Below are 27,996 nucleotides of genomic sequence, written 5' to 3' on the forward strand. Positions count from 1 at the left end.
ATGAAACTCAGTTAAAAGCAAGACTAAAAAGGAACGTCTTGAGTTTGCTTTAAAAAAAATGTTCAAAGAGGAGACATTAGACTCGTTTATGTTTGAAGGTGAGTCGACGTCAAAGCTTGTTTTGTTGTATAGATATTTTCTGGATGAATAAAGTCACCTTTAAATCAGTGTTTATGTGTTTTGGTAGATGACCAGTAATGAGTGAAGCAAACTGGAGTCCCTTCAGGGTGAGACCTAACCCCTCCACCTCCCTGTGTGGGGATTCTAATTTGATTAACCATCAATTCACTATACATTATCACTGACATAACATCTCTGTTTAGTCCCCCTAATGTACAACCATGAATCCTCTTCAAGAGCAAGATATTAAAATAACAGGGTCAAAAGGTGTATGGATCTATTACCAGTGCCAGCATATATAAACACATAAACTGATCACTTCTGAATAAACTCAGTCAGTCATGATCATAGGTCATGATCGACTCCCTGGTTGGTTATTGTGGTTATAACCTTTCTAAAGCTGTGTCAGGCTCCTTCATTAAATGTGTTCTCGGAAACAGCGTCAGAGTGAGACGTCTTCCTGTCATTTCTTCTATCACACATGGCCCCGCCCCCCAGGTTCCGCCCCACACACTCCTAACTGTCAAAGTTTTAGTGGGCGTGTCCGCGTGCTGTCTTCCTTGTACCTGGCAGGTATTGTCCCCTCTCTCAGCAGGATCCGCTTCAGTCTCGGTCCCCTTCTCTCTGCTCCTCAGCCCGGTCCTGGATCATGGCGGCTCCGCTCACAGACCAGGAGAAGCGGAGGCAGATCAGCGTCCGGGGCCTCGCCGGGGTCGGAGACGTAGGAGAGATCAAACGGAGTTTTAACCGACACCTCCACTTCACCCTGGTGAAGGACCGGAACGTGGCGACGCCCCGGGACTACTACTTCGCCCTGGCCCACACCGTCCGGGACCACCTGGTGGGCCGCTGGATCCGCTCCCAGCAGTACTACTACGAAAAGGACCCGAAGGTAGGACCATGAGGATCCAGAGGGAGCACTCACTGACCCCCCTCTGAAACATGGCTTTATGTCAGTGATTATCCAACTGTGTGCAGGAGTTATTAAATAACAAGTTTACCTGAACACCACACACACACACACACACACACACACACACACACACACACATACACATACACATACACACAGTCAGCTTACAGTGAACCTCTCATCATGTCCTCACTCTGAAGGAAAGTCAGAAAACTTCCTGCAGCATAAGCTCTGCAGCATAAGCTCTGCAGCTGGAGCTCTATAGCCGGAGCTCTGCAGACGGAGCTCTGCAGCTGGAGCTCTGCAGCATAAGCTCTGCAGCTGGAGCTCTACAGCTGGATCTCTGCAGCTGGATCTCTACAGCTGGATCTCTGCAGCTGGAGCTCTGCAGCTGGATCTCTGCAGCTGGAGCTCTGCAGCCGGATCTCTGCAGCCGGAGCTCCCCAGCTGGAGCTCTGCAGCTGGATCTCTGCAGCTGGAGCTCTGCAGCTGGATCTCTGCACCCGGAGCTCTGCAGCTGGAGCTCTGCAGCTGGATCTCTGCAGCTGGATCTCTGCAGCTGGATCTCTGCAGCTGGAGCTCTGCAGCTGGAGCTCTGCAGCTGGAGCTCTGCAGCCAGATCTCTGCAGCCGGAGCTCTGCAGCTGAAGCTCTGCAGCTGGATCTCTGCAGCTGGAGCTCTGCAGCTGAAGCTCTGCAGCCAGATCTCTGCAGCTGGAGCTGCAGCTGGATCTCTGCAGCTGGAGCTCTGCAGCTGGAGCTCTGCAGCTGGAGCTCTGCAGCTGGATCTCTGCAGCTGGAGCTCTGCAGTTACTGATGCGTGATGTCAGAGATAAACAGACTCTCACTGCGTTCCTGCTTTCTGTCCTCAGAGGGTCTACTACCTGTCTCTGGAGTTCTACATGGGCAGAACCCTGCAGAACACCATGATCAACCTGGGCCTGGAGAACGCCTGTGACGAGGCCATCTACCAGGTAACAACACACACACACACACACACCTGTGACTCACACCTCTCCTGATACATCAGTGTTCAGGGTTAAGGGCTCTCACGAGACACTGCACGTACAGAGCAGGTGTAGAACGTAATCAGTGTTCTCTGAGACCAAACACAGACCACCATGAGGAACCACTGACAGCACCAGGTCAACACCTTCACAGCCTTCTAAATATCACCACAGCACACTGATAACATGTTTGTGTGTGTGTGTGTGTGTGTGTGTGTGTGTGTGTGTGTGTGTGTGTTTTTTCTTTGTGTGTGTTTGTGTGTTTTTCTTTGTGTGTGTGTGTGTGTGTGTGTGTGTGTGTGTGTGTGTGTGTGTGTGCGTGTGCGTAGTTGGGATTGGACATGGAGGAGTTGGAGGAGATGGAGGAGGATGCTGGTCTTGGAAATGGAGGACTGGGACGTCTGGCAGGTACACAGTACTGGTGTTTATGTTTCTGTACTTGTGAGGAGCTTCACAGTTCTCAGGTCTGTGTAAACATCTGTTGGTATGATGAAGCACGCTGAGGCTGGAGGGGATGCTCACTGCAGAGTTAACCCTTTGAGAAGTGACAGCTTTTTAAAAAATGTTGTTAAATGTGTTCAAGATATCTTCATTGTAATCTCAGCGCCTCCAGTCTGAGGGAAACTGTGTGGAGAGCAGAAGGTGGTTCACTGACATCTGACATCTGCATTTACAGAGAGTACAGTTCATAGCTCAGGTAAAGACCCGGTCTTTCAATCGCAGCTTCATCATGGTCTCTGAACCTCTGAGCGTCTGAGTCAGGCTGAGCACATCAAATATGTTACATCTCATGTACAGTGCTCAGCATATATGAGTACACCCCCTCTGAAAAGTAAGATTTTAATCAATTTCTAAATTAACAAAAGAACAATTTAAAAAATGTTGACAAAACTGAGTGTCATAGAACATTTGTTTAACTCATATCATGAAAGTAAGGTTAATAATATAACTTGGATTACAACATTTTCAGGTTTACTCAAAATAATTGTAGCAAAAATGAACACACCCCACAACAAAAACTGCTATATAGTATTTTGTATGACCTCCATGATTTTTAAGGACAGCACCAAGTCTTCTAGGCATGGAATGGACAAGTTGCCGACGTATTGTTTCATCAATCTTTTTCCATTCTTGGAGGATGACCTCTTTTAGTGCCTTGATGCCTGGTGGAGAGTGATGCTCAACTTGTCTCTTCAGAATTCCCCACAAGTGTTCGATTGGGTTCAGACCAGGAGACGTACTTGGCCCCTGAACCACTTTCACCCTGTTCTTCTTCAGACATCCAGCTGTGGCCTTAGATGTGTGTTTAGATCATTGTCATGTTGGAAAAGTGTACGACGGGGTGATGGCAGCATCTTCTCTTTCAGTAAAGAGCAGTACATTTGTGAATTCATGATTCCATTTGTGAAGTGAAGCTCCCCGACACCAGCAGCACTCATGCAGCCCCACATGAGGACACTGCCACCTCCATGTTTTACTGTAGGCACTACGCATTTTTCCTTATACGCCTCATCTTTGTGTCCGCCAGACAGTTTTAAAGCCATCAGTTCCAAAAACATTAATTTTGGCTTCATCACTACATAGTACAGTGTCCCAGTCATCTTCACCTTTATCAGCCTGGTCTCTTCCATGTGGAGCCATTACTGACGGCATGAAATGGGAGGGGTTCTATTTGTTAATTATTGCCCTTTTATAGTCAGGGGTCTGCTGATGAATGGTTAGACTCACCTGGGGTTGAATTCATGTCAAATAGAATTGCGTAGCCAAAAATTAAGCTTTGCTCCTAAGACTTTGATTGGGGTGTACTCATTTTTGCAACATGGTCTTGGATGAATTTGTTAGAAAAATTACTTTTTTCTGTGTGCAAATGAACAAATCTTGTTTGCAATCATTGGTCCACATGTGTGGGAGTATTTCATAGTATTGTATCCAAAAAATGCTGATCCTGAAAGGAAACTAAAGGTTTTCTAACAAATCTGTTAGGGGTGTACTCATTTATGCTGAGCACTGTATATGTTAGCTCAGTCACTGCAGGAAGCCTCATGCTGAGTCTATACAGGGAGCGCATCAGTCAGCTCTGCAGGTTTGAAGTGTAGCTCAGCTCAGACCAGCTCAGAGCAGCCAGGATCAGCTGAGTCCAGTATAGAGAATCATTTGGATAGTTTTCCATTACTTTATACTTTAATCATCACTGAGTATGCTGCATAACTATTAAGTTTAGTTTCTGCAGGTTTAGATTAATATGAATAATTCTACTTTGTTGTCCTGTTACCTTCTGACACAGTGATCATCTTAAAGTCCTGGTACCTTCTGACACAGTGATCATCTTAAAGTCCTGTTACCTTCTGACAGTGATCATCTTAAAGTCCTGTTACCTTCTGACACAGTGATCCTCTTAAAGTCCTGTTACCTTCTGACACAGTGATCATCTTAAAGTCCTGTTACCTTCTGACACAGTGATCATCTTAAAGTCCTGTTACCTTCTGACACAGTGGTCATCTTAAAGTCCTGTTACACCAGTTAATGAAATCCCAAATTAATATGAGTTAATGTCCATTGTCCTCAGCTTCCTCATTTTTAAAAAAATGTTGCCTTTGACAGCGTTCCCAGGTTTGTCTCTTCTCTGTTAAAGCACAAGTGACAAACGGAAAAATGTCCCTTTATTAAAAATGTCCCACTTCTACAGACTCTGTTCACGTCTCCAAACGTCACACTGCACTGATCTCACTCTCTGTCCTCATGTTCCTTGGAACTTTGTCTCTTTGGATGAATGTGCCGAAGACTTAACTTTGTAAAAAAACGTCCTGACTCAATAAAACGTCCTCTCTTTCTAAACACACCCAGCTTTCTGAAAGTATTTATATCCTGTAGGAACGAGTCCTCCGTCCATCAGTGCTGTCCTCTCTGTCCTCTCTGTCCTCTCTGTCCTCTTTGACCTCTTTGACCTCTTTGACCTCTCTTTCCTCTCTGACCTCTCTGACCTATTTGACCTCTCTGTCCTCTCTGACCTCTCTGACCTCTTTGACCTCTTTGACCTTTCTTTCCTCTCTGACCTATTTGACCTCTCTGTCCTTTCTGTCCTCTCTGTCCTCTCTGACCTTTCTCTCCTCTCTGTCCTCTCTGACCTTTCTGTCCTCTCTGTCCTTTCTGTCCTCTCTGTCCTCTCTGACCTCTCTGTCCTTTCTGTCCTCTCTGTCCTCTCTGTCCTTTCTGTCCTCTCTGACCTCTCTGTCCCATCTGTCCTCTCTGACCTCTCTGTCCTTTCTCTCCTCTCTGTCCTCTCTGACCTCTCTGTCCTCTCTGACCCCTCTGTCCTCTCTGACCTCTCTGTCCTCTCTGACCTCTCTGTCCTTTCTGTCCTCTCTGTCCTCTCTGTCCTTTCTGTCCTCTCTGACCTCTCTGTCCCATCTGTCCTCTCTGACCTCTCTGTCCTTTCTCTCCTCTCTGTCCTCTCTGACCTCTCTGTCCTCTCTGACCCCTCTGTCCTCTCTGACCTCTCTGTCCTCTCTGACCCCTCTGACCTCTCTGTCCTCTCTGACCTCTCTGACCTCTCTGTCCTCTCTGTCCTCTCTGACCTCTTTGACCTCTATGTCCTCTCTGTCCTCTCTGACCTCTCTGTCCTCTCTGTCCTCTCTGACCTCTTTGACCTCTATGTCCTCTCTGTCCTCTCTGTTCTTTCTGTCCTCTCTGTCCTCTCTGTTCTTTCTGTCCTCTCTGTCCTCTGCTGCAGCCTGCTTCCTGGACTCCATGGCCACTCTCGGCCTGGCTGCGTATGGATATGGTATCCGATATGACTTTGGCATCTTCAACCAGAAGATCAGCTGTGGATGGCAGGTACACACACACACACGCACACGCACACGCAAACACACACACACACACACACACACACACACACACATACAGGCACACACACGCACATGCAAACACACACACACACACACACATAGACTGGTTAGAAGCATGTGATTGGCTCACATGTTGCTCCGCCTCCCTCAGGTGGAGGAGGCAGATGATTGGCTGAGGTACGGTAACCCCTGGGAGAAGGCGAGGCCAGAGTACATGCTGCCCGTCCATTTCTATGGCCGGGTGGAGAACACCGGGAGCGGAGTGAAGTGGGTGGACACTCAGGTGAGACACAGAGTGATGATCGATCAGTCAATCAATCGATCAATCAGTCAATCGATCGATTAGAAACATGATCCAGGGAAGAGAGGCCCAGTGAAGGTGCTGAGGACAGTGTGTTATGATGAAGTCTCACGTTCATCGATCATGCAGAGTCCTTCTGTTTGAAGAGTTAGTGTAGCCTGAAAGCCTTTCTGTGTGTGTGTGTGTGTGTGTGTGTGTGTGTGTGTGTGTGTGTGTGTGTGTGTGTGTGTGTGTGTGTGTGTGTGTGTGTGTAGGTGGTGTTGGCAATGCCCTACGACACTCCAGTACCTGGTTACCATAACAACACGGTGAACACGATGAGGCTGTGGTCGGCTAAAGCTCCAGACGACTTCAATCTGCAGAACTGTAGGTGTCACTCCTCCTCTTCGTCTTCGTCTATGTTTTCAAACCACCTACTAAAGGTTCACATCACCCTTTACTAGCAGTACGGACTGATGTGGTCTAAATTCAATATGTAGTATATGAACAAGAGTAAAATCTGCAGTATGCCAAAACTTACCTGGATGTCGTCCTGATTCAGGAACATGTCTCAGTCTGCATCGGACCAGTCTCCCTCACGTACTTTTTCCCACAATGCACAGCGCTCGTTCTCCTGTTTCTTTTGTCCGTATATGACGGGGCACTCTCTCTTTAAGTGCTGTGTAAATTATTAAATTCCATGTAAACACTTCTTAACCTTTTAAATCCTAAGTGATGATAAAGAAGCAGTTTATCTATCAGCTTGGTCGTTGTTTACTTCTGCTTTCTGAAACCAGGATTCCAGTGACGTCTGGCCCAGCATCCTACAGACCAGATCCACCAGAACAGTCAGACTACAGACTAAATCCTAATGCAGTATGTAGTAGGTAGTACCTACTTCATACTGCATTAGTAGGTAGTGTGTAGCAGGCCGTGTCCAAAACAGCCTTATAGTCCATGGCCGCGTCATTCCGGTAGTGAGATACATGGCGTTCTTTGAACTTCCTAGTTCTTATTGGATATGAAACAGCCAAGCAGAATTTGCTGTGTTGCACCTGATTGGTTGACTATGATGAGCTGAGCCAAGGCCTGGAGTCAACAGGTCAGAGGTTTTCAGAGGACCAGAAAGACAACATGGATGAGGAGAGGAAGAGGAGAATTCTTGATTCAGTGATTACTGCGGGAAAACCTCGGTCACATGACTCCAGCTGTCCGAAGGTCCTGCGGACCCACAGCGGCTCGAAGACGGACCGGACACGGATCTGGTGGTAGTCCCGTGTCAGTCCTGTTCAGACTGGAGCTGCAGGTCTGAGCTGATGCAGCGCTGCAGAGATCAAACTATCACGTGGCCCAAATGTTGTTCAGAGATACTCATCGTCCCTACACGCGCCTGACAAAATGAATGAGGGCTCGTTTAGAGTCACAGAGAGCAGGAAGAGGGAGAGGAGTCAGAGTGGGAGGGGTCAGACAGGAGGAGACCTGGGACTGATAGGTGACCTGATAAAGGTCTTGCTCAGAGTTCACTTGTTCTAACACTCTGAAGAGATGCCTCTTCTTTCATTTCTGTCAGTACATTAGTTTGAAGTCTTTCTTCATGCTTCATGACACTGCAGATCCAGTTTGTCCCACAGAGAACAGGGTTGGCTCCTCGGATTAAACGTGTCTCTGCTCCACAGTTAATGTTGGAGATTATATTGAAGCAGTTCTGGACCGAAACCTGGCAGAAAACATCTCCAGAGTCCTCTACCCCAACGACAACGTGAGTCCACTGTAACGTGTCTGCTCTCTGTACCTGACTGTGTGTACGCTTAGACCACCTCGTCTAAGAGAACTGCTGTGTGTGTGTGTGTGTGTGTGTGTGTGTGTGTGTGTGTGTGTGTGTGTGTGTGTGTGTGTGTGTGTGTGTGTGTGTGTGTGTGTGTGTGTGTGTGTGTGTGTGTGTGTGTGTGTGTGCAGTTCTTTGAGGGGAAGGAGCTGCGTCTGAAGCAGGAGTACTTTGTGGTGGCGGCCACGCTGCAGGACATCATCCGGCGGTTTAAATCCTCCAAGTTTGGCTGCAGAGACCCGGTGAGGACGTCCTTTGACACGTTTCCTGAGAAGGTGAGACTTTGTGTTTCTCATGAAAAGAGGAGTTCATCAATCAATCAACCTTTATTTGTATAGTTCCAAATCACAACAAACTTTATCTGAAGACTCTTTTACAAACAGAGCAGGTCTAGACCACTCTATGTCAAATTATGAACAGAGACCCAACACCAAGACAGGATAAGACTCAGTCTGACCCCACCTTAATCCACCATGAGCATTACACCTCACAGTATTTAGCTAGTTACAGTGGAGAGGACAAACTTCCTTTAACAGGCAGAAACCTCGAGCAGGACCAGACTCATGTTAGACAGCCATCTGCCTCGACCGAGTTGGGTCTGGAAAGAGGGATACAGGAGAATAAGAGAGAGAGGGAGCGGTGATAGTGATGAGATGAGTAGTAGTAGCTGTTGCCGCTGGAGTCCAGCACGTCCGTATCAGCTGGAGTCCAGAACGTCCACAGCAGGAGGACGTCTACGGCAGCTCAGAGGAACCTACGAGACAAGGGAGCTCAGGGACTCCAGAAAGGTCTATGGTTAGTAACTTTAATGGGACAGGGAGAGTTAAAGTAAGTGATGAGGGGGTTGGGGGGAAGGGGTGAGATAGGATCTCAGTGTGTCAGTGAACAGCTTCTCCTGTGTACTTCCTGTCCTGTCAGGTGGCGATCCAGCTGAACGACACCCACCCGGCTCTGGCCATCCCTGAACTGATGCGGATCCTGGTGGACATCGAGAAGCTGGACTGGGACAAGGTTTGACTGCAGACTGACTGAACCCTTCAGTATAGATTTATATGAGTCATAAAGACCTGGTCACAGACTCTCTGTCAGTGCTGTAAGGACTGTGTGTGTGTGTGTGTGTGTGTGTGTGTGTGTGTGTGTGTGTGTGTGTGTGTGTGTGTGTGTGTGTGTGTGTGTGTGTGTGTGCGTGTGTGTGCGTGTGTGTGCGTGTGTGTGCGTGTGTGTGTGTGTGTAGGCCTGGGACATCACCTGTCGTACCTGTGCGTACACCAACCACACGGTGCTGCCTGAAGCGTTGGAGCGCTGGCCCGTGTTCATGTTCGAACAGCTCCTGCCCCGACACCTGCTCATCATCTACGAGATCAACCAGAGACACCTGGACGTGAGTGACACTGCTTCACACACACACACACACACACACACACACACACACACACACACACACACACACACACACACACACACACACACACACCGGGGTTGTATATATATAAACACATGTTGAAGTATAAATCTGTGTGTCTCTCTCAGAGGGTAGCGGCCATGTTTCCAGGAGACACTGAGCGTCTCCGTCGGATGTCTCTGATCGAGGAGTCGGAGCCGAAGAGGATCAACATGGCTCACCTGTGTGTGGTCGGATCTCACGCTGTTAACGGAGTCGCACAGATCCACTCAGACATCGTTAAAAGCACTGTGTGAGTCCTCAAAGAGACCTATCAGATCAAAGTGAAGTCTTGAGCTCTGCAGTTTCACAGTTTAACATGGAGGTGGCCCCAAGCAGCAGCTGATGATAGGCATCATGTAAGCAGACTGTGTGTGGGTGCCTTTTCTGTGGCAGTTAAACCACCCTGAAGATCCTGAGCTCACAGGTGTCTTCAGGAAATGTCCACTCTAGTTAATACTGACAGACTTTATGAAGCAGCCTCTACCATCAGTGTGTGAATAGGTGTATTTGGACCAAGAGTTCCGGGGTCTTTTAGCCCCCAGAACTACTTTCCACTGAACTAAAAGGTTCCTGTGCCCCCATTGTTGTCTGCGTTTCGACCATGGGCTGAAGTCCCGAGTAGATTGTGCAAATCAGGCCAGCGACAAATGGAGGAAAAAAAGTAAATGCACTACACCACCAGACCAGTAGAGGGCAGTACAACAAAGACAAATTTATTAATTTAACCTTTAACCTTTTAATAATAATAATAATAATAATAATAATAATAATACATTTTATTTAAAGGCGCCTTTCTCGGCACTCAAGGACACCGCACAGATATAAATATATACATACACGAATTTACATTAAAGGAAACAAAATCAGAGTCAAAAATGAAAACAATATAAACTAACAAGGGCTAAGAAAAAATAGAAACAATAACAAAATGGAGCAATTGGAGTCAGACGGAGTAGGCGGTTTTGAACAGATATGTTTTGAGTTGTGATTTGAAATGGGGGAAAAAATCTGTGTTTCTGAGTTGAGGTGGTCATGAGTTCCAGAGACGGGGAGCAGAGCGGCTGAATGCTCGGCTCCCCATAGTGGTGAGACGGGCGGAGGGGACAGACAGCTGTATGGAGGAAGAGGATCTGAGGGAGCGGGAGGGAGTGGGAACATGGAGGAGGTCGGACAGATATGGGGGGGGGCGAGGTTGTGGATGGTCTTGAATGTCAACAGAAGGACTTTGAATTGAATACAGAACTGAACAGGGAGCCAGTGGAGCTGTTGGAGGACAGGAGTGATGTGGTGGATGAAGGGGTTCGGGCAATGATACGGGCAGCTGAATTCTGGACCAGTTGGAGTTTATGGAGGGATTTGCGAGGGAGGCCGAAGAGGAGAGAGTTGCAGTAGTCCAGACGGGAAGTGACAAGGCTGTGGACAAGGATGGCGGCAGTGTGGGGGGTGAGGGAGGGGTGAAGACGATTGATGTTACGAAGATGGAAGTAGACAGTCCGGGTGATGTTATTGATGTGTGATTGAAAGGATAATGTGCCGTCAAGGATGACGCCCAGACTCTTAACCTGGGGGGAGGGTGAGACAGAGGAGTTATCAGTGGTGAGGGAGAAACTGTTGGATTTGGATAGAGTGGATTTGGTGCCAATGAGGAGAACCTCGGTTTTATTACTGTTTAATGTAAGGAAATTTAGAGTGAACCAGGTTTTTATTTCAGAGATGCAATCAGTGAGGGAGGTGGGTGGGAGAGTGGACGAGGGGTTAGTGGTGAGGTAGAGCTGGGTGTCATCTGCGTAACAGTGGAAGTGAATGTTGAATTTGCGGAAGATATTACCGAGGGGAAGGAGGTAGATGATGAAGAGGAGGGGCCCCAGGACAGAGCCCTGGGGCACCCCTGTAGTGACGGAGGAAGGAGTGGATTTAAAGGACTTGAGCTGAGTGAACTGTGTGCGGCCAGAGAGGTAAGATGTGAACCAGTCTAACGGAGTGTGGGTGATACCAATGGAGGATAGCCTAGTGAGGAGGGTGGTGTGACAGATGGTGTCGAAGGCTGCACTTAGGTCGAGGAGGATGAGGATGGTGAGGAGTCCAGAATCAGCTGCCACAAGGAGGTCGTTGGTGATTTTAAGGAGTGCTGTTTCAGTGCTATGGAGTGGACAGAAACCAGACTGGAACTGTTCATAAAGGTTATTGTGGGTTAGGTGAGAGTGGAGTTGGGAGGCAACTGTTTGTTCCAGGATTTTGGAGATGAAGGGTAGATTTAACCAGGTGAGTTCATTGAGAACCAATTCTCATTTGCAATAACGACCTGGGCGAGAAGGCAACACAGGTGGCATGACAATAAATAAAAAACAAAAAACAGAGAGGACGTACAGACAGACCTAGAGACAGAACAATACAATACAAAAATATGACAGCAGTGAACAACTTAAAAGCATTTTAAAAGCAAGTGCAGTGATGTTGAGTTGTGGGGTGTATTAGGTTTTTGAATGTGGCGAATGGAATGAGAGAGGTCAGCTTAAGGGATTGTTGCAGGTGATTCCAGTCATTTGCAGCGGAAAACTGGAAGGAGGTGCGACCAAAGGAGGTCCGGGTTTTGAGTGGGATGAGTTTGATAAGGCTACTTGAGCGCAGGCTACGGTTTGTGCTGTGAAGTTTGATTAGTGACTGTAGATATAAAGGGGTTTTACCAGTGAGGGATTTGTAAATGAATAGAAACCAGTGTGTTTGTCTGCGAGAGTGGAGTGAGGGCCAGTTCAGCTGAGAGTATAGGTGACAGTGGTGAGTGGTGAATGGGGCTCCAGTGATAAACTGAGCGAGCCAGGCACAGGACAGGAGCTGTTAGATTTCAGTGCAGAGTAACGCGTCACATTTCACTGTCGGTAACGGTAACAGCATTATAACATTTGAAATAGTAATTAATTAGATTACCCATTACTAAAAAAAGTAAGGGCTTTAGTTACACCATTATTATTAACGCTGTTATTCCCAACACTGGTCATGGATAACCTTCATATTCTGTTTGCTGAGTTTGTGCATCACTCTGAATCAGACTGTTCTGCATGATGTATACTCTTTGTAACGGCAGATTATGAATGAATGTGTGTGACCTGTGTGCGTAATTAAGGTTGTACGGGGGTCATTGTCTATTTAGGTAGGAACCTTTGTTGTGTGGTCAGGTGTTCCGCCCGGATGGTTATACAGTTTTTGACCGCTTAAGCAGCATGGTGCTGCGGGAGTTATGCGTGTATGTTTGTCTATGAAATGTCATGTTTTTGGACACTTTTGGAGAATATATCACGAAAATAAACGGACCAAGAGTTCAACTGGGAAATATGACTCGGACTTTCATTCATCAATCACGGTAACCCAAGCGCGTCAGATAGGTATTCCAGGTGCAGCGCCTCAGTGGCTTAAAGCTTTGGCTTGGCCTCTACACTCTTTATACTTCATACATGGGAAACACTCATGCAGTCATGGATCCACTTACTGGAGTGTTTGTTGGGATGTGAGCTTTTTAACTTTGCCCCTAAGAATATATCTTTTAAAATGTCCTCAGTTAAAAAAGAGAAGTCAGTCCCTCAGAGGTTCTTTGAATACACTGAGCGGGATGATTCTCAGGTCCCATTGTACTGAATGTTCACCCACAGGTCCCTCCTACTGCATGACCCCTGTCTGACCCCTCCTCCTGTCTGACTCCTCCCCCTCTTTATGCTCTCTGTGACTCGACATGAAACCATCATTCACTAAATGAACATCATGCTGTGTTGATGAAGAAACTAGAGATTGAGACCATAAACTCATCAGTGTTTACTGAGGGAACAAATCAGCTGAGGAGGAGGAACATTCTCTATAGACTGATAAACTATCAGAGGAGTTGCCCCCTGCTGGACGTTAGAGAGACCGCAGGCTCTTTAAGGCACGTCTGCACTCTGATTCTCACGTGGATATGATCCATCTGTTATTAATGATGAGGAGGGTGTGAAACCTGTCGTCTCTGGACATTAGAGTTGAAGGAAGACATGGTTAGACTTTACACTGATCAGATTTGTACTTTCTCAGTCAGGTGTTTTCAGAGGAGTCAGAGAGATCTGGTTCCACCTCTGTCTGACCCTCAGCATGTTTGTCTCTGCAGGTTTAAAGACTTCTATGAACTGGATCCTCACAAGTTTCAAAATAAAACTAACGGCATCACTCCTCGCCGCTGGCTGCTGCTCTGTAACCCCGGACTGGCTGACATCCTGGCTGAGGTAAGACCACACCTCAGACCACCTGTACAGGACTGGGTCTGAACTCAGAGCTGAGATCCTCTGTGGTGGCTTCAGATGAAGTCCTGTATCTCTCACATTTCTGATTCTGGTCTTCAGCTTTCAGCAGAGTATTCCACAGCCCGTAAACAGGTTAAATTTAATCTTGCCAACTTCAGATTCATCAGAAACTCAATGTCCACTGAAGCAGCCAACATGTACATGCATTCAATGATTTTCACTCACTTGACCTACTGTTTAACTAGCTGGTCTCAAGCTAGTCATGCCACAGTGAAACCATTCCAGACCCTGTATAAACAGACACTTAAGGTTCTAGACAAACGACCAAGGACATTCCACCACTGTTCTACCTTAAAGAAATACAATCTCCTAAGTTGGGAAAACATGGTTATGTACATTAATGCATGTCTCCTTTACAAAATCGCACATGGCATGGCTCCCCCACCACTTTGCCATTTTGTTAGCATCCGATCTAATCCACATCACACTACGAGAGGAGTCACAAGAGGGGAATGTGTTATTCCACTTAGAAAAAGTGCTTTTAGTCAATCAGCCTTCTCCATCAGAGCCTCACGAGAATGGAACAACAAACCAACTTCTATCAGAGAGCTCAACACATACCACTCATTTAGTTTTCACTTGAAGCAGCGGCTCATAAGAAACCAAATCTGTCAGCACTAAACACATCTCACCCTGCTGCTGCCACCCTGTCGGCCATCTGTGGATCTGTCCTGTGATTTTAACATACTGTTGCTTGCTTGTGTTGTCTATTCGTTGTGCTCACCTGTCGCTCAGTCTATATGTTGCCTCATATGATCTGCATGCAGCTAGTTTAATGATTGGTAGTCACTGTCTGATGCAAATATGTACAGCACTGTTAACTGTTGTCCTGTTGTGTCTGCATGTCTGATTTAACATTTCCTCATTGCTGCTTCCTGATTGTCTTGCTCCATGTATTTTATGTCCATGGACACTTTCTCAAAGACTGTCATATCATGTCCTTATGTTGCTTCTAGTCATTTTTAATCGTATGGTGCTATTTGTACTTTTCTTTTCTTCTCTTTTTTGTTTGTTTGTTTGTGTTTTGGTTTCTCCTCTTTTCTCCTCTCCTCTCCTCTCCTTCTTATTCTGATTTTATTTGACTCTATTTTATCTTTGTTTAATCATGATCTTTTTAGGGAGCCTTTTCAACATCTGGCAAGGGACTACGGATGTAAATTAGCCTTTTGGCTAACTCTGGCATATTTACAGAAATGTCCTTTTAAATAATAAATAAATAAATAAATAAATAAACAGCCTGGTTTGAGTGTTTTTACTGAGTACAGGATCTGGATCCTTCTGTTCTCCCTGCAGAGGATCGGAGAAGACTTCCTCACCGATCTCCACCAACTCAAGAAACTCCTGCAGTTTGTAGACGATGAGACCCTGATCAGAGACGTGGCCAAAGTCAAACAGGTCTGTCTGTCTGTCTGTCTGTCTGTCTGTCTGTCTGTCTCTGTCTGTCTGTCTGTCTGTCTGTCTGTCTGTCTGTCTGTCTGTCTGTCTGTCTGTCTGTCTGTCTGTCTGTGTCTGACTGTCTGACTGTCCGTCTGTCTGTCTGTGTCTGACTGTCTGTCTGTCTGTCCATCCGTCCGTCTGTCTGTGTCTGACTGTCTGTCTGTCTGTCTGTGTCTGACTGTCTGTCTGTCTGTCTGTGTCTGACTGTCTGTCTGTCTGTCTGTGTCTGACTGTCTGTCTGACTGTCTGTCTGTCTGTGTCTGACTGTCTGTCTGACTGTCTGTCTGTCTGTCTGTCTGTCTGTCTGTGTCTGACTGTCTGTCTGACTGTCTGTCTGTCCATCCGTCCGTCTGTCTGTCTGTCTGTGTCTGACTGTCTGTCTGTCTGTCCATCCGTCCGTCTGTCTGTCTGTGTCTGTCTGTCTGTCCATCCGTCCGTCTGTCTGTCTGTCTGTCTGACTGTCTGTCTGTCTGTCTGTCTGTGTCTGACTGTCTGTCTGACTGTCTGTCCGTCCGTCTGTATGTCTGTCTGTCTGTGTCTGACTGTCTGTCTGTCTGTCTGTGTCTGACTGTCTGTCTGTCTGTCTGTCTGTGTAACTGTCTGTCTGTCTGTCTGTGTCTGACTGTCTGTCTGTCAAAGTCAAACAGGTCTGTCTGTCTGTCTGTCTGTCTGACTGTCTGTCTGTCTGTCTGTCTGTGTCTGCCTGTGTCTGACTGTCTGTCTGTCTGTCTGTCCATCCGTCCGTCTGTCTGTGTCTGACTGTCTGTCTGTCTGTCTGTCTGTCTGTCTGTGTCTGACTGTCTGTCTGACTGTCTGTCTGTATGTGTCTGACTGTCTGTCTGACTGTCTGTCTGTCTGTGTCTGACTGTCTGTCTGACTGTCTGTCTGTCCATCCGTCCGTCTGTCTGTCTGTCTGTGTCTGACTGTCTGTGTAACTGTCTGTCTGTCTGTGTCTGACTGTCTGTCTGTCTGTCTGTCTGTCTGTCTGTGTAACTGTCTGTCTGTCTGTGTCTGACTGTCTGTCTGTCTGTCTGTCTGTGTAACTGTCTGTGTAACTGTCTGTCTGTCTGTGTCTGACTGTCTGTCTGTCTGTCTGTCTATCTGTGTAACTGTCTGTCTGTCTGTGTAACTGTCTGTCTGTGTAACTGTCTGTCTGTCTGTCTGTCTGCCTGTCTGTCTGCCTGTCAGTGTCTGTCTGCCTGTCTGTCTGCCTGTGTCTGTCTGTCTGTCTGTCTGTCTGTCTGCCTTTCAGTGTCTGTCTGCCTGTCTGTCTGCCTGTCAGTGTCTGTCTGCCTGTGTCTGTCTGTCTGTCTGTCTCTCTGTCTCTAACCTGTCCCCGTGTCTCTGTTCTCAGGAGAACAAGCTGAAGTTCGCCTCCTTCCTGACAGACCAGACTCAGGTGAAAGTGAACCCAGAGTCCATCTTTGACGTGCAGGTGAAGAGGATCCACGAGTACAAGAGGCAGCTGCTCACCTGTCTGCACGCCGTCACGCTCTACAACCGTAAGACCCGGGTCTCTAAGGCTACGTTCACACTGCAAGGCTTAATGCTCAATTCTGATATCTTGTTGTGTGTGTGTGTGTGTGTGTGTGTGTGTGTGTGTGTGTGTGTGTGTGTGTGTGTGTGTGTGTGTGTGTGTGTGTGTGTGTGTGTGTGTGTGTGTGTGTGTGTGTGTGTGTGTGTGTCTGTGTCTGTGTCTGTGTGTGTGTGTTCAGGAATCAAACTGGACCCTCACAGAGAGTTCGTTCCCAGGACGGTGATGATCGGAGGAAAGGTTAGACCTGATAAAAAGAAGTCTTTGAGGTGAGTCTTGGTCTAGTCCAGCTCTAACGGTGGTCCACATCTCTCCTCCCCCTCAGGCGGCTCCTGGTTACCACATGGCCAAGCTGATCATCAAACTGATCACCTCAGTGGGTCAGGTGATCAATAACGACCCTGCAGTGGGAGACAAGCTGAAGGTGATCTTCCTGGAAAACTACAGAGTGTCTCTGGCTGAGAGAGGTGAGAGGAGGAGGAGGAGGAGGAGGAGGAGGAGGAGGAGGAGGAGGAGGAGGAGGGAACAGAAATAACCCTGAGTTATAAACTGTTTGTCGTGAGGGTCTCATCTGGATCTGGGTCTTGGATTGCATCAGAAGAGAAAGCCTTTACTGTACGAGAACATACAGCACGATTAAAGTCCTGCATCTGAAACAGGAGCCAAATAATCAATCAAAAGGCAGACAACGTGAACAGGCCCGGAGTGTGGAATAAATAATGTGAAACATCTTAATAAACAGGATCAGATGAAAACATCAGCGGCGAATCACCAGACCTACAACTTTGTGCTGTTATTCCCGTAAACTGCTCGGTGTCTACAGCTGGATGTATTCCAGTGTGGCGGTTAGACTCAGTAAGATGTTTAAAGTTTGAATCGACTCTTCAGGTCAGTCAGAGTGACGTGAGCTGACAGTACAGTGCACCTTTTACTGCAGGTGCATTCAGGGGCCGTGGTAAAAGTGACAAACAGTCCTCTGTGTTCAGAGCTCCTTAATTTGAATCCAGAGGATCTAAATGCAGCCACAGAGAGAGTGTTTTCTTTTTACCTGACTTGGAGTAAAGTAGTCAGTAAACACTCTTCTACATCAACACGTTCCCCTGTGTGCCCTCTCTTTACTCTACTCCATCATTACATTGGAGAGAGTCTGAATTATTTAACTTCAGATTTTACTCAAGCAAAAGTGTTAAAGAGTGAAGCTGAAGCGAGTGAGTCCATGTCCGTGATCCGTTCACTTTCAATCAACCCTGAAATAAAAACTCAGACACTGAATCATCTTTTGAAATGTTATTGATCGATTGATTTATTTGAAACCTTGCTGCACCACAGACACACTGAGACAGTACATGACCTCCCCTCGCTGCATGTCGTAGATCACTTCTTTCTGTATGTGAGGTCAGACTCACATACGGTCCGTCGTAGATCATCTGAATCACAGGTCCATGTGTTTGATTTGTGTACCCAGTGATCCCGGCTGCAGACCTGTCCGAGCAGATCTCCACGGCAGGAACCGAAGCGTCTGGGACAGGAAACATGAAGTTCATGCTGAACGGCGCTCTGACTATCGGCACTATGGATGGAGCCACGGTGGAGATGGCGGAGGAGGCGGGGGAGGAGAACCTCTTCATCTTCGGCATGAGAGTGGACGACGTGGAGGAGATGGACAGGAGGGGGTGAGGAAGCTTTACATCCTGCTGCTTTACTCCTGACTCCTCACGATGTGGGGACAGAGCTGGACTCTGGAGCTTAAGAGGTCAGACCTCTGACAGGTTTAGTCCAGCAGCCTGAGCCTGGAGGGTTTCAGTGTACAGATTTCAAACAGAGACAGTTCTCACTTCAACTTTCAGCATGTTTTTTATTATCACAGTTTCATCATTAATGATTCTTCAGTTCTGAATCAAGTTTTATCTGATGGGACAGAACTGTATTAGTTTATTTCAGGACTGCTGGTCTAGGACTGCATCTCCAGGACCCCTGAGATGTTTTTACAGTGAGGTTAGGATAACGGCCAAATTCCACATTCACACATTTCATTTTCTTTTACATTTCATTTTGTTTTGGTGAAACCTGACTTCCTGTCCCGCTCCATCTGCTCTGTTGAGATTGATGCGTCGTACTCCGGCATCCGGCAAAAATAGAAGTCTTGTGTGTCTGATCCGGAGGACTCCGACCTGCCGGATCAGAGACGCAGCCAGAACGCATCGGAGCAGATCCAGTGGAAGTAAACGCATTGACTAGAATAGAAACCTATCAGATCCAGAGCTGTGACGGATTGGAGACGGACCAGACATGGATCGAGTGGAATTTGGCCGTAACATGGAAGAAAAGAGAGGAGACGTCAGAGGAGATGGAATGTAAGCTGATTCTGGACATGTAGATGCAGGAAAAGACAACCTCCCATGTGGACCAATCACAGGGCTTGCTTGTCGTTTCGATGCAAAGCTACATTTTGGTGAAGGTTCACGTCAGCGTGTCGGCTTCTGTGTTGGATCGACAGTATGAGTATAAACAGGCTTTAGGTTGAGGAGATTCAATATCTGTCTTTGTCATCTATCTTTACAATCATGTGCAGTCCTTGGTAATCTAATGCACTAGGTGGTGCTGTCCCAAACAACATGGGTCTTATGATTGTGGTCCCAGAATACAGGTCCTGAACATGCATCCTTCAGATCTGCAGACACATGATACTCAGGGTGGGCCTAAAAGCAGAGTGCAGTACAGGTGCAGGGCAGCAGGGGGCAGTGACAGAGCAGAGGGGACCAGAACTCTGTCAGTGTAAACAGACCATCAATTTAAGAAGAGAGCCAGAGAGAGATTCAGGGATCATCATCCTGTGAACACATCTCCCTCTTCTTTCAGGATGTCTCACTCTGAACTCTGCAGTGTCTGACTGCAGTGAATGACATCACTTCCTGTCTACCTGTGCTGTCTCTTCTGCAGGTATAATGCCAGAGATTTCTACGAGCGTCTGCCGGAGCTGAAACTGGCCGTGGATCAGATCCAGAGCGGCTTCTTCAGCCCAGCACAGCCCGAGCTCTTCAAAGACCTCATCAACATGCTGATGAACCACGACAGGTGTGTGTGTGTGTGTGTGTGTGTGTGTGTGTGTGTGTGTGTGTGTGTGTGTGTGTGTGTGTGTGTGTGTGTGTGTGTGTGTGTGTGTGTGTGTGTGTGTGTGTTTTTATCTTAAGTCACTTATTATTTTACTCTGGTTTTGTCACTGATTATGAAATCCTGTATCTGTAAGTGGGCTAGGCATTCAACCTAGCTTAGCACAAAGACTGAGAGCTGTGTGGTTGTTTCTCAGTGTTGTGAGTGTAAGCTGTTCTGTCTGCTCTCCGTGTTCCTCCCTCAGGTTTAAGGTGTTTGCTGATTTTGAAGCCTACGTCAGGTGTCAGGAGAGAGTCAGTGAGCTGTACAAGGTAACTCCTCTTCTAATGTCACATTCATTTACAGAATATTGATCCCTCTCCTTCAGAGACATGAAATCATTGAACGCACAGACGTAAGCCTGATGTGTGAATCCAAACTGAGACCTGACGGTTCAATAGTATTTCTTAAGGTGCATTTCGACACAAAAGTTCCGGGGTCTTTTAGCCCCCAGAGTTACTTTGCCCTGAACTAAAAGGTTCCTGTGCCCCCATTGTTGTCTGTGTTTTGAACGCGGGCTGAAGTCCCGGGTAGATTGTGTCAATCAGGCCAGTGACGTATGGAGAAAAAAAAGTAAATGCACTACACCACCAGACCAGTAGAGGGCAGTAAAACAAAGAGGAATGCCATTCATCACAGATGACACCATAGAAGCAGACGGACAGGCAGGTATCATTATGAGCAACACAACAGTTAGCCTGTTAGCATGAAGAGACTCAGCTGGTCTGTTTTAGATGGTGCTATATTTCATCACAGATGGATTCACTGAATCAACACGTGAGAGGAGATAAGCGCGAGTAGCAAAGACGTTTCAACACGGCTTTAAAATCCTTTTGAACTCAAAAAGCCGTGGCAGAGATCGGCCGGTGTTTTGGTTTAAACAGCGACCCTGTTAACTGGAGACTCTCAGCCGGATGCATCCCTCATAAACGTCTTTAGACCATCATTAAATATCTGATGAGGAGATTTTGAAATCTTAATAAAAACTAAACTAGTTTGCATTCCCAGGAACTCCCTCTGTGTTTCAACAGCTGTGTAAACTCCACAAACACTGACACGTTCAGCTGAAGGTCTCCAGTTTACAGGGTCACTTTTAAAACCGGAACACCGGGAGAGACGCATTCACGGTGGGCTGAGAGAAGACTACTGTTACAAGCTGCTAAATCAAGAGAATCACAGCTTCTTCTTTTGAAAAGTACACACACATACAAAAAAGATAGAACAAATAAAAACTAATGAAAGAAAGAGAAATCAAGAGAATCACAGATGTGTGTGATGTTATTGTGGACGGAGGGAGGAATAAAAACACTGAGGTTAATCTACCAATCAGACACGTTCAGCATTACAGGCCCCGCCTCCTGAAAGTCCAGGGACCTTTGAAAAGTACTACCCCCCTAGCAGGGGCTTTTTAGGGGGGAGATTATCTACCCCTGAACTAAATTTAGACCCTGGGTCCACCGGTCGAAAAACGCATTAATGTACCAAATACCCGTCTTATACCTTGGTAAGTCAGGACATTGACCTGCTTTCATCAAACATTCTGTTTAATGTGTGTCTCCTCTATTCGTCCAAAGACTCTGCATGTCATAGTCAGTCTAACTACTGTGTAGTAATCTTTTGGGGGTTTGTGTGTGTTTCTGGTCTTATGCTCAAGTAGTGTGTGTACTTGTGTGTCGTTTGACTTCACAATGACTTTACAAAAGGTTAAATAACAACTTTTATTTTTATTGGTTTCATGTTTCTGTCTTTTTGTAGTTTTGGGATAAGTTGTCAGAATTCAGGATTTTATTTATTATTTACATTATTTTCTATCGAATAGCATTCAAGCCGATTAAAGAGCAGATCCACACTCATGTTCTCAACCAGAAGCTGCTGCGAGCAAACGACAGAAAGCCAGGGAAGGAAACAACGTGGGAAACTGAAAAGTTACTTTCGATTGTTTCACAGCCGTTATGCTTTTTAGCTTATAAATATAGCTCCCCACAAGTGTGTAGGAAGGTGCTGAACTTGGTTTTTTTTTAGCAGCTTGTTTGTTCCTGTCGGCTGTGTGTCTCTGCTCCGCCCTCCGTCACAGCCACTACAGTGCTAACTCTCCTCATTCTTAGATTGGCAAATACTGACGTTTGTTAGGTCCTTTAGCAGCAAAGAAAGACACTAGGGATGGGTCCCATTAACAGCCTGTTTGTGTGGCAGTCTTGGTAACCAGCAGCAGGACGAGGGGCTGCTAGTATCGGGCACTGACAGCGTCTGTCTCGATCTTTATGTTGGTGTTTCTGTGACGCAGCGTGGTGTGTGTGTTTACATGTTACAGCCATAATCAGTCTCTGAATTACGTGTGTTGTAGTAGTGTGAGATTCAGAAACGGAGAAAATCACAGCGACTGTCGCTGATGTTTCTTCTTCTTTTGCTGTTTTAATGCAGTTAGCATTCTTCTTCTTCTGTTAATTAATGCAGTTAGCAAACAGCTTTAAGACACTCTGTAGCCACCATCTGGAGGGAATACTGTATCACAAGGCACCGGTAAAAACCATTAAAAATTGTACTTTTAAAATGAGAAAATATTCAAAGTAACTCTTCGATTTTTACAAAGTGAACAAATATTTGAATATTCGAAAATAATTGCCCATCCCTAAAAGACAGGTGTGTTGCAGTTCCCTTTATGTGTCCTAACAGTCCTGAACTGTGGACTGTTGACAGGCAGCTACACACCACTACACATGACATCAGGAGGTCATTTCTGTTTCTGTGGGATCACAACAGGTATCAATATCCAGCTTTTCACAGCTGTCGTACTGAAAGACAATTCAGTCCCTGTAGAACAACAAACCATGACATACAGTGGTGGAGAAGTTTTCAGACACCCCATGCATTTGTGAAATATTGCATTGAGAATCACTCTTATGTTTTCAAGTGCAATTTCTTTTAGTAGAGTCACCGTTAGGTTTATTTATTTTTTGTTCAGTTTTGAACACATTCTCTGTTATTTGTTGACTTTGATACCAACAATGTTGAGAACTGACATATTGAAACTTTCAAGAATTAAGTTTTGTTAGTTTTTCTTGTAAACAATAATAAAAAAAAAATCATTTGTATTAGTTTGTGTCTGTCTCACGCAGCCACACATTTTGAAACACAGAAAAGATTTTTCCACAAATATTTCATGACAATATTTGAGATTGTGTTCAATTTTAAGGGTGTCTGAAAACTTTTTTCCACCACTGTATTAATTAGATGTGAAATGAAAATACAGATTGAGATTGTGTATTACCAAGGCATTTTCTGTTGATATAATCAGGAGGGAGAAAAAGAAACGGATAAAAAAAGATTATAACAGTCAGACCAGTTTTCACACTCTTCATGAAGTGACAGCACACAATCTGAATTCTCAGTCAGTGGAAAACTAAAAGCATTACATTCACTTTCTTTAAAGGACAGTTTCAAATATACTTCCCATTATCCTGAGCTCATGTTGACATGGTAACTGAACACGTCTCAGGCTGATCTGGACTCTGTGAGTGAACCAGCCGCTGAACATTAGATCAGGTTTCAGTCTGTGATGAAGTGATGGAGGTGAAGCTCTGTGATGTGTGACGTGTACCTGTTAGAACGTCTATGAGCAGATGGAGCAGCTGGTTAGAAGAACGTTCTTTATGGACATTGACGGAGAACCTCATGTAACACCACATCTCCATAACTCTGCAGGGATTCATAGGAACACTTAAGACGAGTGATTCTCCAACTATTCTAACCCAGCTCAGTTCTTCGTCTTTACTTCTGCGTATTGAGAGTTATGAACAGAGACTTTCAGGATCAGGAACAAACCAGGATCCTCTGTTTCCTTTGTAGAACCCCAAAGAGTGGACCAAGGTGGTGATCCGCAACATCGCCGCTTCTGGGAAGTTCTCAAGCGACCGGACCATCTCTCAGTACGCCCGGGAGATCTGGGGGGTCGAACCGTCCGATGTGAAGATCCCACCGCCCAATGAACCGTCCCGTAACTGACGAGCTGGATCACTGAGTCCAGATCCAGAGTCACACCTGTTTGAATGTCTGAAGTGAGTCTGTGAGGACTGACTCTTCCCAAAGTCGTACCTGAAGTTTTAATTGTTTCTGATCCTGAAATCAGATTTTACCCAGCAGCTACATGTCAGCCTTGTTAACCTGGACTAGTCCTAACCCGGTTAAACACTGAGGATAGAAAACCAAAGAACCAAACACAGTCCACCAGAACCGTTTAGAGACCCACCGTTATACCAGTACTTAGTTACACACTGTAGAAACATCTTGAAGTTGGAGGTCGGGTTTAAAGCCACCTCTCCTAAAGCTCCTGACTGAGGATGCTAACATTAGAGCTAATGTTCCAGCTCCACTTGAAGGCAGCGTGAACCTCTGTGATCTGGACCAATCAACAGATCCTTCTGTTTAAAGACTTTGATTTAAACACTCAGTTTAATTGGTGGCTAGCCAAAGCTAACGTTAGCTAGCTTACCAGTTAGACCATAGACATATATACATAGACACCGCATTGACTGTGCTTTCCTGCTGCTCCGATACGTCAGCGCGTCGGCCATATTGAAGGTGGCGGGTCTGCCGTGTGAACTAATACAAGTGGATGTGGAAACTGAGGGTTTTATGAAAGAAAGAGATGTTCCGTTGCATTTAACTAATTTTGATCAACCGTTTTTACAATAAAGGATTAAAATGAATGTAAGGAGTAAAAACGATCATTATTTAGAATAAAAAAAGTACCAAGTTTTTCATTTATCAAATGACTAAAAGGCTCCAGCTGGCAGTGAGTCTGCTTTGTAGCAGTGGAATGAATGGAACTACATCACGGAAATTAAAGACATTTTTTAGTTGTTTAAAATGTCATTTCATGAAAAATAAAACGTGCAGTAGTTACTGTTATACTGTTATATACCCAACATATTACTGTTTGATCACTTTACTCATTCTGATCACACACCCAGTATGAGTCTACTTCCATACAGCTCTGTTGACTCTTGTTAGTTTGATCACCTGTATCCATAACCTGCTCCAAATACTTCATCATTCTAATTTCATATCTTCAGCCTGTTGGTGCGTTAAATTCCCGTTTCCCCTCTCTCTTTTTCATACCACTGATCTGTGGCCTTTAAATGCCCACGCTGAGGAATATCGTTTTTTAATTGAGTCATATTAAGGTCAGTTGTTAGTATATTATGTTTTATATCACGTGAGGATGAAGGGGTTGAGACATTTTAACCAATTGAACAAGTGAAGGGATTTACTCTTTCAAATACAGGATGGATGGACTGATATAATTAACACTAAACACATCAAAGTGATTCAAATCTAAGATGACTTTATCTATACTGACCTTTATTATGAGACAGCTGCTGTATGTGAAATAAAATCACATGACTTTTAGAAGGATGAGTCTCAGTACATTTAACAGGTGTCCTGGTGTTTCACTCTGTTGAAGCAGTGAAGGAGTTTTTAAAAGTTAATGTTCAGGCTGTGGAGACTTCTACTAAACATTTGTTGTGTATATTTGGAAAGCTCTGCTAATGGTAATAAGTCAAATTTACACCAGTGTGATCATAACAACAATCAGGAGGCATGTTTCTACATATCTGTGTGTGAGCATCTTTACAGATTGCAACATTCAACATGGCGGCGATGTTGACATACGACTCGGCCAGTCAATGCGGCGTCTACGTATATACAGTATATTACCAAAAGTATTCACTCACCCATCCAAATGATCAGAATCAGGTGTCCTAATCACTTGGCCTGACCACAGGTGTATAAAATCAAGCACCTAGGCATGCAGACTGTTTTTACAAACACTTGTGAAAGAATGGGTCGCTCTCAGGAGCTCAGTGAATTCCAGCGTGGAACTGTCATAGGATGCCACCTGTGCAACAAATCCAGTCGTGAAATTTCCTCGCTCCTAAATATTCCACAGTCAACTGTCAGCTTTATTATAAGAAAATGGAAGAGTTTGGGAACAAAAGCAACTCAGCCACGAAGTGGTAGGCCATGTAAACTGACGGAGAGGGGTCAGCGGATGCTGAGGCTCATAGTGCAAAGAGGTCGCCGACTTTCTGCACAGTCAATTGCTACAGAGCTCCAATCTTCATGTGGCCTTCAGATTAGCCCAAGTACAGTACGCAGAGAGCTTCATGGAATGGGTTTCCATGGCCGAGCAGCTGCATCCAAGCCATACATCCCCAAGTGCAATGCAAAGCATCGGATGCAGTGGTGTAAAGCACGCCGCCACTGGACCATAGAGCAGTGGAGACGCATTCTCTGGAGTGATGAATCACGCTTTTCCATCTGGCAATCTGATGGACGAGTCTGGGTTTGGAGGTTGCCAGGAGAACGGTACATTTCGGACTGCATTGTGCCAAGTGTGAAATTTGGTGGAGGAGGAATTATGGTGTGGGGTTGTTTTTCAGGAGCTGGGCTTGGCCCCTTAGTTCCAGTGAAAGGAACTTTGAATGCCTCAGGATACCAAACCATTTTGGACAATTCCATGCTCCCAACCTTGTGGGAACAGTTTGGAGCGGGCCCCTTCCTCTTCCAACATGACTGTGCACCAGTGCACACAGCAAGGTCCATAAAGACATGGATGACAGAGTCTGGTGTGGATGAACTTGACTGGCCTGCACAGAGTCCTGACCTGAACCCGATAGAACACCTTTGGGATGAATTAGAGCGGAGACTGAGAGCCAGGCCTTCTCGACCAACATCAGTGTGTGACCTCACCAATGAGCTTTTGGAAGAATGGTCAAAAATTCCTATAAACACACTCCTCAACCTTGTGGACAGCCTTCCCAGAAGAGTTGAAGCTGTAATAGCTGCAAAAGGTGGACCGACATCATATTGAATCCTATGGGTTAGGAATGGGATGGCACTTAAGTTCATATGTGAGTCAAGGCAGGTGAGTGAATACTTTTGGTAATATAGTGTATATGTGTGTGAGTTAGACAGCCACAGCTCCAGTTACAAAGCTAACAACGTGGATGGAAAGAAGCAGGTTTTTATTTCCTTTAACTGTGTTTCTCTGAATCTCAGCAGCTGATAGTTTGATCTCACTGTGTCGTCATGATGTGGATTTTTTACTGACTTTATGAATGTTCTTAATATGAGCCTCACACTCTGCTCTGTCACTCTGCAGCTGTCTGCTTCTCATGTTAAACAGCTTTAAGAAAGAACACTGAGTTTAACAAGAAGCTCCATGTTCTCTCCTCCAGCTGGCTGCTCTGCTCATGTTCCTTCAAAATATCAAATAAATAAATATGAAATGTTAACAGAAGCAGAATATGATGATTTAAATCATTTAAAGTCTAAATTTAACTGTAAATAGAGCAAAGACAACATATCAGAGGGTGAAACTGAAACATGTCTTTGTCTTATGTCGTTGTACTCTGGTGTAGGATATGTGGTTGAATCATCACCTTTAATTCACTTCTCCTCCGTTGACTTCCACAGAAGGTAAACGACAGAGGTAGAGTTTTGTTCCCAGGTTATTTCTAGTAACTGAGTGTTCACTGATTGAACCTTGTGAACTTCAACAAAGAAAAAAAATGATTTCCAGCTTCAACAGTGAGCTGTAAGTCCTAAAAATCCTGAAAGATCTTGAACATGGTCCATGGAGCTGCAGTTTTACAGTTATATTAAATTTGAGAAAATTCATTTAGTTCAGGTTTCAGTCATTTCTTCCTTTAAAAACCTTAAAACATGAAGGTCAGTATCTGTTCCACTGAGGTAGAAACACTCCTGACTTTAAACAGTGTTGACCTTCAGTCACATGAACTCTGACACTGTACAGACACTAACATCAGACTCATAGTGCAGCAGCTTCCTCTCTATGTTTCAGTCTTTTCAATGACTCTGATAGCATGTTGTAACTTGTTCTGTCATTGTATTTGCTCTGTTGACGTACACTGGAACTTACTGTGTCATCAGGTTTGTAGTTGTAAGCAATCATTTTGTACACAGTGTTTTTTTACCTTTAAATAAAGTTTTGACTTTCTGTCTTTTAAACATCTCTGAACAAATCAGCTGGTTTCTGACCGACACACTCAGCTCCTGTATTTACTGAATTTACCCCGGGGATAAAGAAAGTA

At 45.5% G+C, this 27,996-nt stretch overlaps 2 protein-coding genes across 2 annotated transcripts in view; both read left to right on the forward strand.

Annotated features, from left to right (window-relative positions):
* The window catches only part of LOC117811230 (NACHT, LRR and PYD domains-containing protein 3-like), a 574,987-nt gene that overhangs the window by 521,144 nt on the left and 25,847 nt on the right, over positions 1–27,996 (forward strand).
* Positions 625–27,913, forward strand: pygb (phosphorylase, glycogen; brain). Its single transcript, XM_034681393.1, has 20 exons — positions 625–1,012; positions 1,905–2,006; positions 2,369–2,447; positions 5,770–5,873; positions 6,039–6,170; positions 6,443–6,554; positions 7,844–7,926; positions 8,124–8,267; positions 8,911–9,003; positions 9,227–9,373; positions 9,523–9,686; positions 13,566–13,680; positions 15,052–15,153; positions 16,550–16,697; positions 16,911–16,969; positions 17,055–17,196; positions 18,195–18,402; positions 19,670–19,804; positions 20,085–20,151; positions 23,726–27,913. The coding sequence occupies exons 1-20, from the start codon at positions 770–772 to the stop codon at positions 23,879–23,881; spliced, it is 2,535 nt and encodes an 844-aa protein (XP_034537284.1). The 5' UTR covers positions 625–769; the 3' UTR covers positions 23,882–27,913.

Source organism: Notolabrus celidotus, chromosome 4 (genome assembly GCF_009762535.1).
Source record: "Notolabrus celidotus isolate fNotCel1 chromosome 4, fNotCel1.pri, whole genome shotgun sequence".
In the NCBI taxonomy this organism is placed as follows: Eukaryota; Metazoa; Chordata; class Actinopteri; order Labriformes; family Labridae; genus Notolabrus; species Notolabrus celidotus.